At 42.6% G+C, this 18576-nt stretch overlaps 1 protein-coding gene across 1 annotated transcript in view; it reads left to right on the top strand.

Annotated features, from left to right (window-relative positions):
• The window catches only part of HSPBAP1 (HSPB1 associated protein 1), a 39669-nt gene extending 22413 nt beyond the window's left edge, over window positions 1-17256 (top strand). The window contains exons 5-8 of the mRNA XM_058839265.1: window positions 4102-4273; window positions 11602-11685; window positions 14554-14664; window positions 14875-17256. Of these exons, the coding sequence (XP_058695248.1) occupies window positions 4102-4273; window positions 11602-11685; window positions 14554-14664; window positions 14875-15429 (922 nt within the window). The 3' untranslated portion in view covers window positions 15430-17256. The remainder of the gene's footprint in view (window positions 1-4101; window positions 4274-11601; window positions 11686-14553; window positions 14665-14874) is intronic.
• Window positions 17257-18576: the final 1320 nt, after the last annotated feature.

Genomic DNA, 18576 nt, shown 5'->3' on the forward strand with positions numbered 1-18576 from the left:
TGGTCCAGTTACAAACACTTTAATCTTCCTAGTAATGAATTCAGGAATTTGGAATTAGGAGATAAAAGAGTTAAAAGTAAAAAGCCCCCAAACAAAATAGAAATGAACTACTTTAGACTTTTACAATATTGTCTGTGCAAGAGCCTCTAATAGCCTGCTAGAATTAATTTAAAAGGGGACCATCAGGATGGGAGCAGCCAGCTGTGAGCAAAGTTGAAAGGGACATTTGAGGCTCCAAACTCATTTGGGAGCTTGTGGCTGTTGCTGTATCTTTCTGCCTGTTTGCGTGCTATCTTTTTTTTTTTCCCATTTTTTTTTTCTCCTTTCCTTGCATATTCGCCTCAGGGTTTTTTTTGGTTTTTGGGTTGTTACCTATTATTGCTAGAGTAGTGCTAGAGTAACTGAACAAGTAGCACACACTTTTTAGGTTTGATAGAGTGGAAGGAGTAATTTGCTAGGGGGTTTTCAATGGGATTAATTACTCTGCTGTTTTATAGAACAGTAAGATCATGGTGGTGGTGTGATTTAGGTGCAGGATTGGAATTCAGGCGTATTGCCTTCTAGATGGGCAGTGCCACATGCTGACTGGCTTTAAGGCCTGAGGTAAATGAATTTGTCATCATCTTACCCCTAAGAAGAGTAACTCTGTGTAGGGTTTTCATTCATGTTTGTAAACAGCCTTGAGGTCCTTGGGTGGATGTGCAGCAGAGACACTCTAGAAGCCTCCCTTAGCACTGCTGTGCTGCAGCCAATCCTGTAGACTTCTGATCACATCAGTGAGCATTGTGCATTGAAGTCCAGACACTTCATTGTATTCAGGAGCCAGAAATCTCAATGAAAACTATGAGACTTAAATGCCATAATCTTATAAATATCCACTTAAATACTGGGTGTACTAAATAAGTACAGTGATGTAGCAGATACAATACCTGCCAAGCCTCTTCAATCTCTACCTTCAGATGTTGAACTCAAGCCAGAATTTCAGCAGCAATTTTGTCCACCTTTCCAAGGCACCTCCCCCTCAAGTAGACCAAAATCCTTGTTCCTCTCAGGGAAAGAAATCCAAAGCCTTTGCACAGCCTGAAAAGACAAAGTTGTTTTCATTTTCAGAACAAAGCCTTTAAATAGATTTCAAACTTCCACAAGCTTGTGAATCCTGTGCTTCTTCAGAGCAGAAAGATTCCCTTTTGAGACTCACAAACAAGACAGGCTTCGTAACAGAATATAAGCTTATGCTAAACTTAAATAGATTTGCCTTTGCAGGAGAGCCAGGGACAACTCCTTAGCCCTTTGTTGCTATCTTGAGTTTCCTCCTTGCATCCCTCCGGCTTCTTAATTTTTTGCTTTATGATATTGCTTTGTTGTGAGCCTGCAGGATTAACCCTGAGCCTCCTAACCTAGTCATTCTCTGCCCCTCAGAGGATCTAGCTTGGAGGGCAAAGTAAAGTTGCAGTAAGGCTTGAGTTTCAGAAGTGGTTTTATGCTTGCATCCAGCAGTTTCTTTGGTAATTACCAAGAAATATCAGCAGCCTATGGCACTTGCATCTGTGCTGGTCTCTGTAGTTCTGACTATCCTGCTATTCCTGTCTCTTCTGTTCCTGTCCCTTTTGCTAAGTTCCGAGTCTAGAACCAGATCTAGAGCCTAGAACCCGACCTAGAACCCGATCTAGAACCGTTCTAGAGCGACCTAGAACCCGATCTAGAACCGTTCTAGAGCGCTCTAGAACCCGATCTAGAACCGTTCTAGAGCGACCTAGAGCCGTTCTAGAGCGCTCTAGAGCCCGATCTAGAACCGTTCTAGAGCGACCTAGAACCCGATCTAGAACCGTTCTAGAGCGACCTAGAAACGTTCTAGAGCGCTCTAGAGCCCGATCTAGAACCGTTCTAGAGCGACCTAGAGCCCGATCTAGAACCGTTCTAGAACCCGATCTAGAGCCGTTCTAGAGCGCTCTAGAGCCCGATCTAGAACCGTTCTAGAGCGACCTAGAACCCGATCTAGAACCGTTCTAGAGCGACCTAGAGCCCGATCTAGAACCGTTCTAGAGCGACCTAGAACCGTTCTAGAGCGACCTAGAGCCGTTCTAGAGCGCTCTAGAACCCGATCTAGAGCCGTTCTAGAGCGCTTTAGAACCCGATCTAGAGCCGTTCTAGAGCGCTCTAGAACCCGATCTAGAACCGTTCTAGAGCGACCTAGAGCCGTTCTAGAGCGACCTAGAGCCCGATCTAGAACCGTTCTAGAGCGACCTAGAGCCGTTCTAGAGCGCTCTAGAACCCGATCTAGAGCCGTTCTAGAGCGCTCTAGAGCCCGATCTAGAACCGTTCTAGAGCGACCTAGGACCCGATCTAGAACCGTTCTAGAGTGACCTAGAACCGTTCTAGAGCGCTCTAGAACCCGATCTAGAACCGTTCTAGAGCGACCTAGAACCCCAATGTCCGAGTCTAGAACCCGGACCTAGAACCCAGAAACCGAACCTAGAACCCCGAAACCCGAGTCTAGAACCCCAAGTTCCGAGTCTAGAACCCCGAAACCCCCGAGTCTGGAACCCCAAAACCTGAGAATGGAACCTCCAAAATTCTGAGTCTGGAACCTCAAAATGCTGTGTCTGGAACCTCAGAACTCTGAGTCTAGAACCAAAAAACTGAGAATGTAACCTGGATTATTCTGCGTCTGAAGCCCCAATAAATTTGGGATGAGGAGGGTGAGGGTAGGAACCCAAAACTTTGTGCCTGAAACCCCAAAAATTTGGGATGAGAACCCCAAAAAATTTGGGATGAGAAGGGTTAGGGTAAGAACCCCAAAAATTTTTGATGCGAACCCCAAAAAATTGGACCTGGAACCCCAAAAAATGCCATTTGGTTGCTTTGCTCCCATTTTCAGATCTGTGACTTAGAGCTGACAACCAGAAGCAGCAGACAAAATTCAAGAATTGAGTGCCAAGGGAAAAGACAAAGAAAAGCCCTTGCTAGAGTCCAAAACAAAGAGAAGAGCTACACAAGCTTTCCAGCTGTGCTGTAAAAGTGCTGTCTTTACTTTTCCATTGCTTAGTGGATTGGTCATGCTGTACTCTTTGTCTGGAACCTCTTAAATGTAATAAATTCTCTTTGTGTATTCCTCCTGGTTATTTCTATCACCCAGAGTACTGCCATATAAAACTTCTATTTCTAAATACCATATGTACCTGCTAAGCTATTTAATTTATGATACCCATAAAACTGGCACCACCAGTTCTAGCATATTCTTTTTTTTTTCTCTTTGATCTGGTCTAAGTAAGTGAAATAGAGACATTAGCTCCAAAGTGTGGTCTCAGCTCTGCTTGGCCTTGCACTGTGGTGCATTCGTGTGCTTCTTTGGGTATGTAGAGAGCAACCTGGCACAAGTGCCCTTATGAGCAAAACAACCCTGTCCTGTTCATCTGGCATTTAGTCACACCAGTAAGTTCTTAAATGCACAACCAGCCACATTTTCATTATGTGGTACTGATAACACAAAAAAATACAGATGTTTAAGGATGGTTATGTCTATGGATGTATCTGTTTTTATTTATGCCATCTTTGGCATAGGAACGTCAAGGTGATTTTTACTAAGAATGGGGGGTTCACGACTAACAGCCATGTAAGAACTGCAGGAAACAGAAGATAATGTCTATACCCTTCTACTGTTGTGCCATCCTAAACATACAATGCTCTCCCTTCAAAACAAATACAGATTTTGAAAGGTTTTCATTCAGTGAACAAAAATACATTGTCTGTAACAAAACTATTTCGTTTATAGAGCAATTTTTAATGCTCTGAGCATCTGTAAATGCTGCATGTAAAAAGGAAGAAGAAACCAGATGGGAGAGGTTTTTTAAATTTTATTTTATCTGCCTTTAAAAATGATTGGTGAGAAGCTATAAATCTTTTCAGTTAAAAAATTAAAAAGTGGAATATTTTAAAAACACTTTCAGGAGACAGTCTGTAAGCACTGGCTGTGTTCTCACTGTGTAGGAGATTCACACAGCGAGGCAGATTTATGTTTTATTGAAAACCTTGCTACTGCCTTTAGTTCTTTGCTGCAAGAGACATGCACTGAATACATTTTTATCTTCTCTCTATTTTCAGGAAGAGATGGCACCTCTTCCCACCTGGTGACACCAGTTTCCTTTATCCTACCAGGATCCCTTATGAGGAATCCAGCATATTCAGCAAAGTCAACATTGCCAACCCTGATCTGAAACGCTTTCCCAGGTTTAGGAACTCAACAGCCCATGTTGTTACACTCAGTCCAGGACAGGTACCACTTACATACAAGCTTTATATTATGCAGTATTCTATTTAACTGGCTAATTAAGGGCTAGGAAATCTTAACAAATTGACTGTGGAACGTCCCTCTTCCTTCACTCTGCATTCAGACTTTATAGATTTCTCTCAGCACAGGAACTTTCTTTGCTGTCAGTTATTTGCTTAGACTTTTATGTACAAAAACTGCAGACATTTGGAGAGCTACTTCAATCAGCTGCCTGGTTCCATACAACCACCTCAAATCTGTCTACTTCAGAACTTTCTTGAACTGTGTCCTGTCTCCTCTGACCAGCAGTTATGTTCCATAAAATGCATTTGGTTAATGAGTATATAGAGCTAGCAAAGGAAGTCATATTTTGGCAGTGAATAGCCTTCACATGTTGCTTTAATAAATACTTTAATGACTATACTTGCATTTAGAGTGCACACTATTCACAGATTTCATGGTGCTTTGCAGGGCTGTGAGAATGTTTTTAATCCTGCTTTACTGAGAATGTTCAGCTATAAGTGCCAGGCTTACAGTCACACAGGCAGGCAGCAGCAGTGTGAGAGTAGGGCTCAGGACTCTTGATTACCAGTCTTCTGCTGTAAATAGTGTCCTTCTTTATTTAATCAACAAGGTCTGTATTTGGAGTCTGAATTACCCTTTTTCATTTGTTCAGCCATGCATGTCCTTGTAACGCACTGCTGCGCATCTCAAACTGTCAGGCCTTTCCAAAGGAATTTTGCGATGGTCGTTGCTCAGACAGTGGAGTTGCTGATTCTGGAGCCCTTTTGCCATTCTCCTACCAGATATTGTCACCTCTTGTGACCTGCCAGCTCAACAACTTGTATGAGTATTCCCCTGTCCCTAAATGGCAAACCCAACTGCTTCCAGCAATTCAAAGAATTTGATTTTTGCTAATCAAGTTAATTTTGAGGAGGCAGAGTGGGGCAGGATAGTAGCTTCCAACAAAAGAATGATACCCATCAACTGGAAGTGTATGCTCTGCAGTTGGAACAAAAGCAAATGGGGAATCTATGATCAGCCTTTACTGTTTGCACTACATTAGCTCATACTCGTACTCCTAAAGCAAATCATTAGTTTCACATTCAGCACTTCGTAAGGTTGCAGCAGTCAGTAATTTAAAGCACAAAGAACAAATTTTACTATTGATAAAAATGCCACATCCATTCAGCACTGCGTTATCCCTGATCCCCAATACTATTTGAATTTATAATCTCCTTTGCAATGATCAAGGGTACTAGTGAACCTTTAATATGATCTTAATTTTAATTAGGCTTAAAACAATTAAAAATTAATCTTGCTAGGAATAAAGATCTTGAGCCAGCTCAGTAATACAATTTGTCTGCATTGCCATGAACAAGATACTGTTCGGATTTCTTAGTGGGGAAAGTAATGTAGAAGCAATGATGGAGCAGTGAGGTATTTCTTTCATCCATTTTATCAGTGCCTTCTATGTGGTGCTGGCCAGCATCTCATCCAGCTTTTGGGGCAGGTGGCTGGGAACTGCTGCCATTTGATGGAGAGGATAAGAATGACCTACAAAAACTCCTTTATTAACAAGGGAGAGGATTCCTAAATAATGTCTTGATATGTGCTTAACAGTGGTTTTCACACAGAATTAGCCCAATTACTGTAGAATTTGTAGGCATCTTTATTTTGTGATAATATGTAGCATCTCCACTCATTCCCAGAGGGTATGCAGAACATTTTGGATTATTGTAACAATAAAAGGCTGAAAAAATGAAGACAAAGGTGTTCTTAGGTATTCAGGAAAGCAGCTGCATGTAGGGTGAGTGCAGCTTTGAATATCAAAAACTTAATGTGTCTAATGCCACCTTCTGGTCAATGTTTGCTACCAGCCATTTTTCTACACCCCTTCTGCTTGAAAGCAGAATTCCTTTATATAACATTGTGCCAGTGTACAGAGTGTACTTCAGTTAGATCTTTTGTGCCCTTCCACTGCATTGTTCAGAGGTGAACCTCTGATATGAATTTTGGTAGTTGCCTGAGACTTAAGGTTTTATAAGGTCTCATCCTGTACCTGACCACTGGCTGTCAGCTGCATTTTGACTGACATAACTTCTGGTTATACGTTAGTGATCTGTTCTGAAATAAATTATGAAAACATTTAGATCTCAAGCTTACTCAAATAGGCAGCTGAGTAGTTAAAGGGCTTGCAGCAGTACATTGCTATATCCACTATATCCATGAAGTTACAAGCTCAAGTTGTGTCACGCAATTGTAGGGTTTCCTTATAAACGTTTGGACCTGGTCACCTATGTGATGATTGCAAAGCTGAGTGTGGAGTAGCATTTCTAGTAACACCTTGATTCTTTTCTCAAATATAAAAATAGTCCCTAAAAGACCAGAAATGACACAAAACATATCTGTTCCAGTATCTTCTACCCATGCTCTGGGACAAGAGTTAAGAGAGTTAGGGATCTGTCACCCTCAGTTTAAATCCTGTTCAAGACAGGTGTCTTATCTGCCATCAGTGACACCTGGCACCTCAACAAGGTGGTTCATCCTTCCTGTCTTACACAATTACAGTCCTGCAGGAACATTCATCCCACCTTGTCCTTCAGCACAGGCTATAGAAGGAGCCTACGCACTTAGATGCTTAACTTTTTTTGATGTTTAAAAATAGGAGAGGTGAATACCACCTGAAAAGGCTACAAAAAACTGAGATGCTGTACAAGGATAAAATCATTGATCATTCTTTCCTCTGCCCCACTTCTCACTGACTTCTGGCTTCCTTCCTGCTCACTAATGTAATTGCTCTTAATCCATCTCCCTGTTAATCCATATCCACATAACTAGACAATGGTAGAGAGACTAAAAAGTGCATCTGGGTTTATCTGAGGGTATGGAGAGCAAGCAGCTGACACTGGGCTCCCATGAGCAATCCCATTCCCCTTCTTGCTACACCAGGCAGGTGCTGTTAGAGGCCATGCTTGCCTGCCCTGTGGCCTGGCCCTGTGCCCCAGTGCAGCCTGGAGCCAGAGGAGCTGCCGTGCAGAAGTGCAGGGAAAAGCCTAACTCAGGTAGTCTAAAAGGCACATTGAGAAGGATGGCCTCCCTCCAGCCTTGAAAAATGAAGGGGTAGGAAAAAATTATTTTAGAAAAAGATGAACATTACTGCTTACTGGTTCTCACCATGGTCTGCTGCTCAGAAGCTCCTCTCCCCTGCTTCTGCTTACCTGCTTTCTCAAAGTAAAGAAACACATTTGTGTGGCCACAAGTACAGTTGTCACCTAGTTCCTGTGTTTAGCTGCAGGATTTTCTCTTTCTGTGCTTCTGCTGCAGAGTCTAACACACCATGGGATCCTGCTCAGCAGCAGAGCTCCCAACAGCATAGAAAACTTCTAACCTAACCCTGAGCAAGGAGAAATCTTCATGAAGTCAGGAAGGGATTTCCCTGTGTGCTGTCTTTAAAAGAAAGGGTGTGAGAGTGCCAGATTGGGCTTAAAGTGGGGAACAGCAGAACACACAGTCCAGATAGCCAAGAAAAATATAATTGATACCAAAGAAAAGTGTTTTAGTAAGTCAAGAAATGCAGTAATTCAAAGGTAGTGTAATGTTCAAAGTATACAAAAGACTTTTTAAAAAGGGTTACAGTAAAACAACCTACTTCTGTTGGAGAAGAGTTTAAGTGATTTTGCTAAAAGAGAATTCAGACTTGGCCACAGCATTGTACATAGTGGATGGTTGATAATTCTGTTCTGGGGATGGAATAAAGAGTTTTCACATGGAGACTGCAGAGCTGGCCCCAAGTCACCCCATAGAGAACGCAGACAGCCCAACCCAACCTCAAGACATCAGAACTATCATCTATCGCAGAAGAAGCAGAAGAGTCCAGGAGCTGAATTTATGCTAGGATTGGTGATAAAAACACTGCTCAATCTGCAACACATATGGAGAACCCCATGAATGCCTCAAAAGCAAGGCAAACCAAAGGCCAAAGCTGCAAGTTCCAGACTCTGCTTCTCCAGCCCTCCCCTGAACTTCCCTCATTCTCTCACCTGGGTCAGTGTGGGTATGGCCTGATACAGCCCCACTCCATCCCTCCCTCCCTCTTCACTATGCCTTTCCCCATGGCTGTGCTCATATTTCCAACCCCAGTGGCCCTTCAGCTCCATTTCAATAGACAGGAAGACTCCAGGCAGGAGGCAGGATGAGAAGCACCTTCCAAGCACCAGGACAGGCGGGCAGCAGCTGGGATGAGGCATAGGCTGGGGCAGCAGCGCTCACACAGAGTCCTCAGGTGGTGTTCCCACAGAATTGACTATGCCTGCACCTACTTCATTTTATTTCTCATTGCCATGGTTGCAAACACTTCTGGGATTTCCTTGGGTTCCCCCATGGCCCCATGTCTTTATCTTCCCATCACTGGCTTCCTTTTTGTATGCATTTACCTAAATATCTTTTTCTAATGAGCAGAAATTTCTTGGTATAATATTTCACTTCAGGATATGCTTTCTTTTTGAAGCAATTCCACCTTTGCCCTACCTTTGCACTGTATCAAGTTAATCATGTCCGCTGAGAATTCAAACCTGCTCTGTTCTTTGTGCTGTACAAGTCTTCCGCATTGCTCCACTTGCTCTCCCAACTGTTCCTTTGGTTTCTTTCCTCCCATTACAGCATCTCATTTTATCTTTTCTGGGACTTCTGTCCTACTTTAACTTCATTTGCTATATTTGGCTGTCACTAGCCTAAATATTAAAATTATCTGATTGGTTGCTGTTTAGATCAGTATCTTCCCAGCACTAATAAAGTTAGATAAGTTCTGCAGAAAGCAGTCTAGCACAAGATTATCTCTGAGCTTTGAGTAGTTCTGTCTTGCTCTTGGACTTTACATTTTCCTGTAAAATGTGTGCTACATTTCTGTGTGTTGTTTTACTGTGGCTTACTTTCACATTTCCTATAGGAACGTAGCTAAATCTGTGTCCCATATTCATAAACATATGGAAGTCTGCTTTATTTCAATGTGGAATTGATCATTAGAGGTGGCAGTGGTAGTTTTTTGTTTGTTTTCATTTTATTGTGCATGTGTTTGCTTCTAATCTGAAAACCTAGAAGAATATTAGTTTGTAAACACAGACGAATCCTACCTCTTCTGTATTCTTGGGTTTTTGGGTTTTTTGGTCTTGTTAGTTCTGCTCTCTTGTCAGCTGTATTTCTTGGTTTTAATTACCTTTTTCCATTTCTTCATCTTCCTTGAAGTTTTAATCCTTTTGCTTTTTGATAATTTCAATTTTCTTGTTGCTATAAATCCTTATTTTAATAAGCATAAGCATGTTAAACAATAAAAGAGGGAGAGCAAGTGTCTTTATGGACCCTCCTTTGCCTATTTGAGTCACAGCTATAAACTGCATCAGCAAACAGTGTCAGGTGCAGAAAGACACAGCTTTGCAGTTATTACCCTTAACCTGCTGGCAAGGGAAATCTGATTAGTCTCTAAAGGACCAAATTCCTCCTCTTTGGTTTGAAAACACGGGACAAGTTGGGGGGATTGCATTTTCCTTCTGGCTGTACCTCCTCTCTCCAAAGCATTTCTGTCTTCATTTTGCATGTGAGTTATGAGGAGCCAGCACGTTCCAGGCCTAATTTCCTTCTTGGTTTTCCAGGCAGCATCTCTTACCAAAACATTTATACCCTTCCCTTAATTTATTTCTTGCTCCTGTTCCCTTGCTACACAGTCCCTCTGCACCAATTCCACAGTGTCTTCATCCACTTCTCCAGCATGTTGGAATCTCACTATTCCCACACAAGTCTCTCAGGAAGGATCCCGTTGTTGCAAACGGCTGCTTATGGGAGCTCTGCTTTCTTCTGCTGTAAAACAAAGTTTTCCAGGGTTCATCATTACACCCAGTCACTTGGAGAGCACCCAGATTCTTTAGCAGAGTTCAGTGAGATCCTCTATAGAGCAGATGAGCATTTGGGGAGGGGGGGTATATGATTTTGCAGTCAGTGAAACTGGCAAACACTTCCTTATAGATAAAACCATTGCTGCTAATGCAACTGCACTGTTCATTTAAAGTGGATGTTTCCTTGATAAAAACAAAACTCTGAAACTTGTTCAGAATAGAAAACACGTTTTGGCAACAATCTGTAGGGTTTCATACAACTTATAATGTCAGGACTAACTAGTGATATTTTTTAAATAATGACTCTCCACTGACTTCCTTTTCTGTCCTGTATGCTGTACTGGATTAAAGAGTAATGTCCAAATGATTTTGACCTTTGGAGAGCCAGTGGTTTGGTTTTTTTTTTAAATTGAATCCTATGGAGAACATTTTGTCATCTGGCCCAAAAAATGAGTGTTCCAAGTGTCCTGTAAGTGTTTGCAGGGCTGGTGCCATTGTTTCCTCCACAGACATTTTCTCATTAGCTGTGTTTTGATATAATGAAGCACAGGGCTATCTGGGTAACAGAACATTCTTCAAAGTAATTTGTGTCTACCAAGAGAATGAATTGTCTGCAATTCAGATACAGATCATTGCTTCACTTTCCCCATTGTGAAGTGTATATTTTTATCTCTCTGACCATTTTTATAACTTGTCAAAAAATATCTTTTATGCTTTCCTTGATAGTTCCATGTTAATCTAATGTTCAGTAATCTGCAAAGCTTGTCCTCTATCATCAAAACAACATCAGTGTCTTGTACCATGAAAACCATGGGTTGGAATCAATTTTATGTCACAGCTATTATCCTGCTATTGTTGTAAAGCTCTGATCTAAACTAGATTGTTCCAGAAATCATGACATTTCTCTTAAAAGCCTGTCTACTAAAAGTGACAAATTTAATACTGGTGATTATTTACCAGAATTAAAGCTACATTTTGTCACCTAGTCATCTAGATGAGCATAGGGATGCCTGCTTTTCGGGGAAACCAGCTGGCAGTCCTAAAGGAACTGGGAAGTCTGCTCAGTTGGAGAGTCTACAAAAGAATTCCTGCTTGGCTGAGACTCTATCTGAAGCCCTGATATAGTGCTGCAGCTCCTCTGTAGTGCTGGACTTTGCTCACCTACAGCAGTTAAAGGTTATAGTCCTGCTTGGGACTGTATGGGAAGGAGTTTGGATGAAAGACAAGAAGGAAAGTTCTGGATCATGTCCTTTTCTTACATGATAGTATTGACAGAGTGGGCATTTAAGTCTTGAGAAAAGGGTCTTTTAAATAGAGAAATAAATATCATCTCTCACCCATGTCCTTGCCTCAGTTCTGTCTCTATATCCCACATCACCTGAATTAAAAAACCGTGTCTTTTTTCAGGCTACTGCTTGTACCTTAATGTAATGTCTCCAATTCCAGGTCCTGCTTGTTCCAAGGCACTGGTGGCACTATGTGGAATCCATTGATCCTGTCACTGTCAGCATAAACTCTTGGATTGAACTGGTATTTTCCTTTTAATATCATGGGGATGTAGCATTCCAAGGGATTTCTGCCCCTTGCCCCGGTTCGGTCCTGTTGGGTGTGTTGTGTTCAGAGGCTGGGGATGGAAGAGCCCTTATGAAAGAACCTTTCAAGGTTCCAGATGTGAAGCCCCAGTTCAGCAGATATCCCCTTTCAAGTTTACTTCAATCAGGTAAACAATTAAACACAAGATAAATGTTCAGTCCTAGTTTCTTCAGGGACAGCCAGCTTTGTGCTGAATAGGGAGCAAAAAACCATCAACTTCACCTCAAGGACAAGCTTATGTGCAGATCTAAATTAGAGTTTAAATCAGATTAATGTGAATAGGAAGGGAGGGGAAGAGGATTTTTGAATTTCATTCCTCTGTGATAGTTTTGATTTGGCTGAAGTTGGATTTCCTCATGTATTTAATTAATTTTCTTCTCCCTGGGCTTTGATTTTTCTTGCTCATGTTAACCAGAATATAGGGGATGATTCCATGGATATCACAGAATCATGGAATAGTTTGGGTTGGAAGGGACCTTTAAAGGTTGTCTGGTCCAGTCACTCTGCAAGGAGCAGGGACATCTTCCTCTAGATCATCTCAATACTCCAGAAGGTTTTCTGATTGACATTACTTTATTATTAACCCTACGTTAATATTAAAAAGAAGGACCTTTTGAAATGGCCTGTGAAAGCTGCCTCATTAAAATACGCACTGCCTTTTTTTTTTTCCCCCTATTCCTAAAACCTATGTTAGACTGGAAATCTGCAGGGGAAAGAGCACATGCATTCAGCTGCTGTTCCAAGACCACACAATGCATTTCTCAAACCAACATCAAACCAAGCAGGGCAGAGGAACTCACTTGGGTATCTCCTTCATGGAGAAATTTTTGAGATGAAACTTGTGTATTTAGCAAGGACAGCAGAGCCACAGCCCAGACCAGGCTCTAACATAGCCCTGAGTGCAGTCAGGCTGTTTCCAGTGCCAGAGAAAGCACCAGTTTTATTGTAGAGCAGCCACTTAAGCCTGCCTTAAATTTGAGCCTTTGAGGTAATTCAGAGGAGCTGGCTGTGTGCCCTGGGCGTGGCAAGGCCCTGATGTCATCACACACACTTGTGCCCTAAGCTGAGCCTCACAAGCTGTCCCCCTCTGGAGGAGCAGGCTGTGATGGGATCTGCTTGGCTGAAGCTCCCAGGTGCTGGGGTGGGGCCTGAGCACTTCTAGCTGTTCTTATGTGTTGCAAGGAAAAACAAAAGTGGAGCTTTTCTATGGACTCTGTGTCCTTTTCTGTCACAAAGGTCTTGCAGAAGTCACCAAGATCCTGTTTGGTGAGAGCAAGAGTCAGTGGTTGTGTGGCATCGTAAGCAGAGGGGTGTTTGCTGGATCTTGCTAGTGAACAACACACCCTCCCCAAACACCAGTATCCACCATGAGCAAGTGTGGCTATTGCAGACCAGGTGAAAGCTCCTTACAGAAATCATCCCTGCAGAATTGTTTGTTAGGTGTTGGGCAGTCCATCTATAAAATGAAATCTGACATGGATTCCAAAAGACAATTCTGAGAACATTTGCATTACCAAACCAAGCAGTTCTTGCTTGCAGCTGTTACCAGCTGCTTTCATATTGACAGATGTGAATCACACCAACAATTACAGTCCCGGTGAAACCATTAATTATATTGGCAAGAGTTTAGAGTAGAAATTTAATTTGTTTTCAGCTGGATGTGAGCTACCCAAAAGTATTCCTTGCTTTCTAACATTACTGTCATGCAATCAGTACAGCCCTGTTATTCAGCAAGCCAGGATGAATACCAAGAATGCAACACCTTAAATAATTTCCACATGTAGATACCAAACTCTGTATTTTGGTGGTTTTTAATACAAGGCCATTAAAAAGCTAAGTATCCAAACCCACAAAATTCCAAGAGCACTCCCCCCTGCTTCTATCCCAAATTCTGTTTAGGGTTCCAGGACAAATCACTGCCTTCAGCACTCATACCAGCCAGATGTGTGGCTTGCTTGACAGGTTCCCTGGAGCCACAGTTAGATTGATCAGGGCTGTGGGCTGACCATATTGCATCTTCCCTCCAAAACAAATACATCTAAGCATCTCAATTAAAGCAGATTTATGCATCCACTTCTCGGTACTTGTCATTGAGATAACCAAAGCACCATCCTGTTTGGAGAGTCTACCATTCCTTCCACATACAAGAAACTCAAATGGGAAAGAAAGCTAAGATCCTATAATGTTTTGTTGTGCTATCCTAACCTAGCTAGGATCCAGCTGTCCAAGGGGGCCTGAAACAAGTAGCCTGTTATTAAATAAGTTAGTTTTTAGTTTTGCAGGAGAGCTTTCAGAGCAAACATGCTTTTCCTCCTGTTGATGTTCAAAAGCGCAGCAGTTTGTCAGCTGCTGTTACATGATAAAATATTTCCTAAATTTTCTTAAGATTCACTGCCTTGCTGTTACATCCTGTGTGTTTTAATTGCTTAAATTGGATATAATATGTAGATATAAAAATGTGCTATGTACTTCTATGGCTCTTCTAGTCCTAAAGAGCTGTTTAAATGCATACATTAATTAAATGCTAATATTGCATTTTAATTTCAAGCACCAGATTCAATTAACAAAACACTATTAAGGGGAAGGATTATATACACATACTATTTTTTGCAAATCCTTATTCAGATGAGCAGTAACATGAAAGCCTGTGCTGTCATCTGTTTGTGGCTGTACACAGGAAGAGTCTGAAACCTTCCACTGACTTCACGTACATGAGTGTGGCTTTCAAACTAAAGCCATCTATGTTGTTCTGCAGAGACCCATGAGCTAATCTGTCTCCCAAAACCTTCTGTTCTCTTGAGGCAGGATGCAGATCATGAAGCCCGTGTAGAAGAGGCAATAACTCGAATGCTGGTGTGTGCCATAAAATCAGCAGAAAATCCCAGTGATGGAGATCTCTGGCTAAATCCCACGGAGGTAAGCCCTCTACTGCTCCCATTATAGCAGCAATAACAAAGAATTATTGACATTTTGCTTAGCTCCCCCTGAGTCTTTATACTGCTTTGAGAAAAAGAATTTTAAGTTCCATCCCTTCATGTTGCAAAAGTAATTCATAGAAGATAATCACACAAGGCTGAATTGAAACATGTCTCCTTTTAACTGAGTGTATTCTGGGTGTTTTCTTAGGTTGAGGCAACATCCCATGAAATCAATCTTCAGTACCTGAATAAAGCAGTGTCTGCATACCTCGAGTGTCAGGAGACAAGTGTGTCAGGACAGGCATGTTCCAGCAGCACCGGTGCAAAGCAGAGGGCAAACACAGCATGCAAGAGGAAGAGAAGGGAAGTTGGCTGTGAGCCAGAGAGCTGCACATTACTAACCCAGGAATGTGACTTTCCAACACCCAAAGCAGAAGAGCTGAAGAAAATACCTTTCGGGCCTCATCTTATTCAGGTTTTACCACAGTCTCACAAAACAAGTGTGATGGGTGCAGTTGCAGTTGAAAGTGACAGTGGAGATCTCCATGAAAATGAAGGAGAACATTTTGGAAAATTACACTGCAAGAGGAATAGATTGCTAATGAGTAATGACTGTGAGACAGCTGCACATCAAATGGATTCAGACTGCAGTCCATGCACCTCACAAACAGCCCTTTCTACCAATGACTTGTTAGACTGTCTGGTTAATCCTCATGTCATCAGTTTAGTGGCTCAGCTGCTGTTGGAGAGAATGAGAGAGTGATGCTGGAGTGCTTTATCATTTCTGAAACAGAAATCAAACAGCAGCCTTGTTCTGCATGTTTAAGATCTGTAATAATTGAATGTTCCATTTCAAATAATTTTTAGGTACAGATAGACACAGTTAATGGTTAAGTGCAGGTTGAAGTTGAGCTGAAAGAAGAATAGCTGGTTAGTGATGGCTGGGAAGAGAAAGGTGTGTTTAGTCAGGGAGCTCTCAATGTTATGAACAAGAGAGAGCGCACACAGTCACACTCCCACAGTGCTGTGCAGGTGGGATCTTCACAGCATTCTACAGCTCTGAGCTGCAGAACATGGCTTGATGAGAGACAACAGGGGGAGTGCTGGGACACGGTCACATAGCAGAAGGGGACCAAGGGTGGGAGCATATAGATTGACTGACTGTAGACTGCAGACCTTGACCACATTTAATATAAAATGGTCAATAAGCAATCAGTTGATTACGTTAGAAATAATAAATTCAGGTAAGCGTAAACCTCAGCCAAGAGACAATGCACTCACTAATGCATCTACTTCCTCTCTTTCATTAAGTAACTTCAGTTTTGTCACAAAGCTCTAGGTTGGAGTAGGACAAAAGTCCTTAGCAAAAAAGTAGCCTTTAGCTAGTTCAGGAACTCTTGAAGGTGGGACATTAAGGGTCATTGGGAAGTTGCTGCTATTATTTGTTTAAACCTAGATGGCACAGTCCCCTATCACTAAGAAGCAAAGCAAAAGAGCAATGACTTTTTACCTCTGACCTTCTCTTTACCATAACAATCAAAATGTACTATTTTTTTTCTTTTGGTTGTAAATGGTTGCTGTACAAGATCATCCTTTCTTCAAAGGATCATAGTCCTTGGATTTGTTTTTGAAGGCTAGGTTGTTCTTTGATTGAAAAGTTAGGGAACATGAAATACAGTCAAGAAGGTTAGTTAACTCTGAAGCTGTGCATGGAGGCTTGAACAAAACCTGGGAAGAAAGCTGCTGGCATCTTCCAGAATGCTCTCACCTCCTCTGATTTCAGTTTGTGGTGGCAACAAAGGCATTTTCCTGACTGAAGGGACAGCTTCAGAGACAGCTCCTGTGAAACCTTTGCTTTTAAAATGTCTCTTTGCTTGTGTCTGCTAGAGACCTAGAAACCAGTTTCTATCATCAACCTGTTCCCGTATCCATAACCTTGCACCATCAGCCCTCCTGCTGTTACTTCCTTTGCTTGGTGTGTGTTCCCTACTAAATACGTGAAGCTGGTGCTGTTTTCACAAAGATCACCTTCCAATAATTTATAGCTGAAAAATCCTGATAGCAAAGGTGCTTTCTCTCTGCATTTATTCAGATTGCATGTTGGAAAGGCCCTGATGAATTATGGTAAGGGCTTTAGATATGCACCAATAGACTAGGAATTCAGGAAACCTTGCCATTTCAGAAATCTCCCCAAAAACCTAATACACTTGGAAGAGGATTAAATTGAAAAGGCTCAAAGGTTCACATTTAACAAGCACAGAAACCTTACTCTGATGGAAACAGAGCTGTGTATGTAGTTTGCTGGAGACCCTGGCTTTGAAGGGTGGCTCTGAGTTAGTAGCAGAGGCCACACGAGCTCCATCTCTGACCCACAGATGTGCAGTTTCCAGTGTCCTGCTCTGCCCTGGTAATTGGGCTCAGACCCTGATAACACCTGTGTGTGATCCCAAGGGCAACCTGCAGGCAAGATACAATTCTCAGCAACATGAGAAAACTGCTCTTGTTTCATGTTTCTTCACCAAAGGGTCTCAGTGGGGTTGCACCCTTGCAACCAGACCAGAATTTAATAAACAATCCTGTTGATACAGTTCCTGTTTGTGTAATGGCACTGCTGCAGCAAAGGGATTCACTTAGGAATCAGCTAGGAAACACCTTGGTCACCTCTGCTGCCTTTTGTGATTCACCAGGCTCATAGGGAGCAGTTTGTGGAACAGGGCAGACCCATCTTGAGCCACAGGCACATCTCAGCAGAACTGGATTTCGCAAGACCCTGCTCATGTCCTGCTGCTGAGCTTGCCTTTCCCAGGCTGGCCAGAGGGGCTGGGACCGGCTAGAGAGCACAGCTGCTGGGAGCAGTTGCACTGGGAAGGAGGGGTTGCAAATGCTTCATTTTAATTCACTGAGCAAAAATAGTCTTGCAATAAAAAAGCTTTTATGTCTAGAACAGATAGAGGTGGGGGAGGAGAAGCACAGGCAGTAAAGTGGAGGAGGAGGAGGATGGCAGCATCATTTTCCAGTCCCCACAGTGTGAACTTGCTTAGCTTAAGCTTTCCTCCCAACACACAGATCATCTTAACATACCCCCACAAAATCCACGCTGAGCATTTCATCCCTCTGTATTCCAAGTGACTGTCCTTGGAAAGGCTCACTGATCATGTCAGGGGTCTCTGGAGGACTTGCCCAAATCGCCTTTGGTGCCGGTGCCAGAGAACCCACCTCAGGCTCAGTGTAGGAGCAGTATTCTCCCAAGGCTGAGTGTGTTCAGAGTCACATCCCTCACCTCTCCAATCAAACCCTCTCTGTCTGGGGACAGTCACAGTTTATGCCTGTCCAGATGCAGCCCATGATTTAAGGGCCAGGCTGTGGCCAGAAGCCATTAAGCCAAGGGGACGGGGAAAAGAGCAAGTGAGGCTGTTTAGGATGCAAGGCAAAAGCACCAGAAGGACTTTGTGTCTCAGAGGTGCAATATAAAATCTCAGTCATACACTCTGCACACAGGGGCAGAGAGAGAAATGACCACAAATTCAGCAAGTCACGTATGGCAAATGGCTTGTGCACCAGTAAGAGAAATTTATAGCTCTGACCCGATTCGCAGGATGCCGAATGCCACGATTCCTGACGCCGTTTCTAAATTCATGGCCGCTGCGTGCAGAAGCTCAGACAAGTTTCTACATATTCATAGCGTTAAAAATAAATGATTTCTGATCTCTCTGGTGACAGCCTGTCTCCAAGAAGAGCAGGAACCCAGTGCTAGCCCTCTGCAACTGCTAATAGAAACTTTCTCCCCCAAGACAGAGTATTTCCCACCACTGTCAGCAGTGGGCAAGGCAGCAGTTGAGCTCATAGCCTGGAGCCATCGCTAGGGTGGTCACAGTGGTGACATGCTTGTCATCTCTGCTTTAGCTGAGTG

The sequence above is a fragment of the Poecile atricapillus genome, chromosome 5 (genome assembly GCF_030490865.1).
Source record: "Poecile atricapillus isolate bPoeAtr1 chromosome 5, bPoeAtr1.hap1, whole genome shotgun sequence".
NCBI classification, from domain to species: Eukaryota; Metazoa; Chordata; class Aves; order Passeriformes; family Paridae; genus Poecile; species Poecile atricapillus.